This window comes from Chiloscyllium punctatum, chromosome 3, assembly GCF_047496795.1.
Source record: "Chiloscyllium punctatum isolate Juve2018m chromosome 3, sChiPun1.3, whole genome shotgun sequence".
Classification (NCBI taxonomy): domain Eukaryota; kingdom Metazoa; phylum Chordata; class Chondrichthyes; order Orectolobiformes; family Hemiscylliidae; genus Chiloscyllium; species Chiloscyllium punctatum.
In genome coordinates this window covers 82,174,895-82,180,894 of record NC_092741.1, presented here as the reverse complement: position 1 = coordinate 82,180,894, position 6,000 = coordinate 82,174,895, and the positions used below count along the sequence as shown (strand labels likewise).

Sequence of the window (6,000 nt, the reverse complement as noted above, 5' to 3'; positions counted from 1 at the left end):
AGTTTGGCTTCTGACATCAGTCTGTGAGAGATAGAAATTGGGGAAAAGAGAAATCCTCAGTTGATACGGGAAAAGGAAATCTCACTGAAGATAGTAAGCATAGCTTACCACACGCTAACAAGGAAACCCATGGGGGGGCGGGGGAAAGAGAACTAAAAAAGCTCAAACAAAAACAGAAATTGCTGAGAAGGCTCAACAGGTCAGACAGCATCGGGGGGAGAGAAATCAGAATTAACATTTCAGGTTCAGCGACCCTTCCTCAGAACGGTTACTGAACCCAAAATGTTAACTCTGGTTTCTCTGCACAGATGCTGTTGACCTGCTGAATCTTTCCAGCAATTTTTGTTTTTGTTTCTGGCTTCCAGCATCCACAGTTCTTCCATGTTTGTTTTTAAGTAAAAATGTTCAGGTGTTTATGGATAAGCTTTGTTGAAATGGCAAAGGAAGGCACAGTGGAAAGCTACAAAGCTACTGAAGAAGGTACCACCTGATCAGGAGTTAGTTGAGAAGTAAGTGCCAGATCTCTTTAAAGGATTTCCTTGTGGTTATAAGGTTTACTCATGGGTGCCAGGAGGAGCAGGTAAAGAAATTAAAATTTTCAGACAGCAAGTCAATTTTTGATCGTGAGAGATGAGGAAATATGTAATTCAGAAGGTGTGTTGCCAGAAAAAAAAATTGTAATATGTGAAATTCATGGTGTGAACAGCAGTGTTCCATTATATAAAGTGAGGTTGGATAGTCTTGGGAAAAGTGGAGAAGTAGTGGCAAGAGTAATAGAGAAATTCTCAGTTCCAGAAATACAGTTTATCCTTGGTAATGATATAGCTGGATCACAGGTGGGAGTGATACCTACTATGGCTGAAACACCAATGGAACATCAGGAAACTGAGGTATTACAGGAAGCATATCCTGGGATTTTTCGTGAAGGTGTGAGAACAAGGTCACAAAGCACAGGTTAAAACAGGAGGAGAAATAAAGGAGTTGAGATAAGAAAGCTGACATTCAATGATCAGAAACTATGTTTTATCAAATAGTTGTGAAAACAAATAACAAGAATAGGTGGAGGATAAAGTGGATATTTTTAGTTCAGAGAAATTAGCTGAATTACAAAAGCAAGATAAAAAACTAAAGCAATTGTGTGAGAAAAAATACACAGAAGATGAATCTGAGTGTATCCCAGAATGTTACTATCTTAAAAATGAAGTCTTGATGAGGAAATTGAAACCATCACATATTCAGGCGGATAGGAAATGGGCAGAAGTTCATCATGTTGTATTCCCGAGTTATTGAAAGGAGGTGTTGTGGGATGAATTATCAGTAGGACGTTATTTGGGAGTAATTAAAAGTCAAACCAAAATACAAAAACATTTTATTGGCCTAGGCTGAATAAGGATGCAGTTGACTTTTGCGGGACATGTCATCAGTGTCTGGTAATTGGAAAACTTCAGGTAGTGATAAAGCCAGCACCCTTAATACCCATCCCTGCATTTAAAGGCATAGAGACATACAGCATGGACACAGGCCCTTTGGTCCAACTAGTCTATGCCAATCATGTTCCCAATCTAAACTAGTCTCACTTGCCTGCACTTGGCCCATATCCCTCCAAACCTTTCCTATTCATGAACTTATCCAAATATCTTTTAAATGATGTAAGTGTACTTGCATCCACCACTTCTTCTGGCAGCTCATTAGCCACTCTGTGAAAAAAATTTGCCCCTCATTTTCTTTTTAAATCTTTCTCCTCTCACCTTAAAAACATTCTCCCTAGCTTTGAACTGCCCCACCTTAGGGAAAAGACCTTTGCAATTCACCTTCTCTATGCCACACATGATTTTATAAACCTCTATAAAGTCACCCCTCGACCTCTTACACTCCAGCAGAAAATGTCCCAGCCTACTTTTACAACTCAAACTCTCCATTCCCAGAAACATCCTGGTAAATTTTTTCAGAACCGTCCTGAGTTTAATGACATCTTTCTTAATAACAGGGCAACCAGAACTGCACACAGTACTTCAGAACAAGCCTCACCAACATTCTGTACAATCTCAACATGACGTCCCAACTCCTATACTCAAAGGTATATAAATAGATATATTCTTATTCAACGTGAGGTAAGTAGGAAATGGTTCCCCATTGAGATTCCATTATTGTTCTGTGGCTCAGACTGCAGCAACATTTACTATACTTTTTTTTAAATCTTGCAACAAAGCACTCAATTTAAATGTGGTTGATAGAGTCAAGTGCGAGGTGTTATTGATGACTGACTCTGTAAAGGCAATGATGTCTATTAAGAACCTCACCCTTGGAAGTGATACTACATTCGAGGCCATTAACAATGGGAAACAAATCATTAAATTAATCAAAAATATAATTAAGTGCCTACATTTTACACAGCAATCACATTTGCCAAAAAACCCCACATATATGCATTCTGACATTTTCTCAAATTGTCCATAAAATCCAATCAGAGAAACAACAACTCCTATTGTTTAGTTGATGTGAATAACTGTCAGTTGAAGTTTTATTACAGTAAGTACAGACAAAAATGCCTTTTGTTCCCAAATCAGATTTGTTCAGTGACCATTGCAAGTACTGGGCTGGAGTCTGTGTTGTGATATTATCTTTCATAAAGCATTTATTTGAAAACATCATACAGGCATTACATTGCCAAAGCCAGTCCATAAAGAGCATGCAGATATCAAAAAGATAAAGGGCTTCTTTCAATTGAACTGTTCATTTTTTGGTTTGTTTTCTTATAATGGTGTTGAGTTTTAACTGTATTGTGTTATTATCTTTTTATTTTACAGCAGACTTCTACCCATGGGGTACAGTTCATACTTATTGTAATCTAACTGTGAGGAATACTAATTGTTAAAGCAACATAAAGGTACTACACAACTTGTCAAAATGTTAACAGCACAAGTTAGCAAATTCTAAACTATACAATAGCCCACCCTAGATTGACACAGGTTCAGAGGTCATATAATGGCATTTCATATAGAAAGATAACATCACCCTTTAAATGATTTCTTAGATGGTCTTAACATGGAAACATTTATGTGCAAAACAATGGGAATGATTGGAATTGAGAAAAAAAATACAGTGCATATTTAAACTCTGTTAAAATCCCCTTATTCCCAGACAGTGGTAGTGACATATATTATAAAAATGTTTTAGATGGCACTTTTTAAAACCATCAATTGATTGCAACCCACTTAAAAACTCTTAGTCAGTGAACTGACACATTAAACCGAATTGTTTCAAATTACAATTTACTAAACTCTACAATTAGTAAAAAGAAGTCTAGAAATTTGGTTTGTAAAATAAATATTAAAATGCAATAAACTGAAATTAGGGGCAATGCGGTGATGTAAACAAAAAGAAAATCCAGGAATGCAAAGACATTGAAGTGCAGGGAGCATCGTCGGTGCCTCCTCATGAAACTCGAACATGGGCTTCTTCCTCAGTCTCCTGTCCTAGGCTGGAGTATGTGACTGATGGCTCCACTTGTCCAGTGGTTGGCATCTCTACTACAGGGCCAGCAGGGTTACGAAACTGCTTGTATACACGTGGATCTTGAGCCACATATGTGGAAGTGGAAGAGTAGAATATTAACCCAAGAATGATTGTGAAAAAAGACAGAAGGTAGAGACCTGAAAACTAAACATAAAAGGATGAGGTAACATTAATGTCAGGATATATGAACGATATAGCATTGAGGAAATAGCAAGCAATTCACTGACATTCTATGCACAAACAAGTAACAGCTATGTTATATTGTAACTATGTGTTACCGTACAGAACGAGCTTAGTATTTTAATAGCTTTTGTAAAGGTTTTAAATTATGTTCTGTCAAACAAGTAGTCAGAGATTTCACCACCTTAATAGCCACGTTCATACAATATTTGAGTATTTGCATCAGTCAAATTGCCAGTTGAAATTTCAATTCTTCATCATTTTGAATCAACTGAATGTGAAACTTGCCTTTACTGTTCTTACCAAAGTTGTTTAAACTGACCTAAAATTTTATTCACATCTTCTCTGTGCAGCCAAAATATGCCATTAATATCCAATAACCGTTTAAGGTTGAAAACACTGATGAGCAATTACCTCGAGTCTGCAATCCTTCAAAAGAGTCCCTTACTATGAGTAAGAATCAAGACCCTTCGAATCACTTACCTGAATAGTCAGTCAGGAAAGGGTTGAAGGGATAAAACCAGCTTTAACTCCAGTCTAATTAAAAAATTGACTTTCTTATATAACTACTGTCACCTCAACCCATCTATCCCCATGAGCACCCCCATTTACAACAAAACCTGCTTCTGAAACTAACATCTTGGGAGATCAGCAGAAATTAGATTCTCAATGTCATGAAGAAATAGTCCTTGATTCTGCCACTGGTGGTTAGCACTGCTGCCTCACAACACCAGGTACCTGGGTTAGATTCCACCCTCAGGTGACTATCTGTGTGGGGTTTGCACAGTGACTGGGTTTTTTCTGGGTGCTTTGGTTTTGTCCCACAGTCTAAAGATGAGCAGTTAGATGGATTGACGATTGACTGTGCTAACTTGCCCATAGTGTGCAGGCTAGGTGGATTAGCCGAGGGAAATGCAAGATTACAGCGATAGGCTAGGAGGATGGGACTGGATGGGATACCCTTCGGAGAGTCAGTGTGGACTCGATGGGATGAATGGTCTGCTTCTATGCTGTAGGGAATATATGAACCGTTTTGAACAGCGAGACAAGAATGCCACTGGAGAGCAGTAAGAGGCTCATTTGCTTATATTCCCGTCTAATGGACATCAGTCACCATTGTTCCCTTTCATTTTTTGATAAATCTGCACAGGCCTCCAAGAAGGTCCATGCGTAGCAGAAGTCATTGCTGCAATTGGCATGCCAACACTCAGTGCCATGCACGGAACCTGAAAAGGTTGAGCAGGAACATTGACAATCATCAACATTACAGGGCACGTTCCATGGGCAGTGACCACCCATCTATGAAGGTTGGGATCAGTCACATCCTCACTGCACACCTCTGACCCCACTAAGTCTCCCCTCAGTGCTGCACTTGGAGCACACAGGCACCTTTCCTTGTACTGCTGCTAACAGCACACTTTCAGCACAGGGACCAACACCCAGCTCATGTAGTGGGAGAGGATTTATGTCACAGCCCCTTTGCTAGCTCTCTTACTGCTCAATCACTTTGCACCAACTTTGATGATCACAGAATCTCTGCCTTGCCTTGTCCATTTGAGACTTGTCTTTCTCATTCAGAACTTAAAGACTCACAGTACATCTATGTTGACTTGAAAAGCCCTCCTGATGAAGTGCTTTTGCCCGAAACATCGATTTTCCTGCTCCTTGGATGCTATCTGGCTTGCTGTGCTTTTTCCAGCACTACTCTAATCTAGACTCTAATTTCCAGTCTGCAGTACCCACTTTTGCCAATGTTGACTTGGTGTTTGGTGCAGACACAAAGTCAGGCAGCTTTTAATGATTTCCAGCTGTGATCGGTCAAAGGCATAGGCATGTTGCTTTCTGGCACCATGCTATGTTACACCTGCACCATGTACCATTAGCATATGGGGTTAACACACTGCATGGGCTTCAACCATACGGTCATGTGTCAAATCTTTGTTCAAGTCAAGAAAGACAACCTTTAGTTAGGGGTACCCAGGACCGAAAGGCAAAGACGATGTTTTTGCAGGGGATTAAATACAACTTACGCTGTTAGGTTCAGTAGGTCTGTATCATTAATCTAGGGAATGGGCCACACACAGTCCTGCTGATCCAATGCAATCATTCTGGGGATTTAGAATAAGGCAGCTAGGGAGCTACACAGAGATGAATTAGGAGTCAATAAAAATCTAGGGATTATCTGAGCCACTGCTAAGGGAGAGAAGTTGGGTAAGTCAATTGCATGCATTTGAAGCAGCATGCTGGGATACTTTGGTGACAACAATTGAGATGGATGGGGGCGGGGGGGCAACACAACAGATA

General features: G+C 39.7%; 1 protein-coding gene across 1 annotated transcript in view; it reads right to left on the bottom strand.

The window, feature by feature from the left end:
- Window positions 1-2,609: 2,609 nt before the first annotated feature.
- Window positions 2,610-6,000, bottom strand: part of slc35f1 (solute carrier family 35 member F1) — a 289,021-nt gene continuing 285,630 nt past the window's right edge. Inside the window, exon 8 of the mRNA XM_072555876.1 lies at window positions 2,610-3,660. Within this exon, the coding sequence (XP_072411977.1) occupies window positions 3,436-3,660 (225 nt within the window). The 3' untranslated portion in view covers window positions 2,610-3,435. The remainder of the gene's footprint in view (window positions 3,661-6,000) is intronic.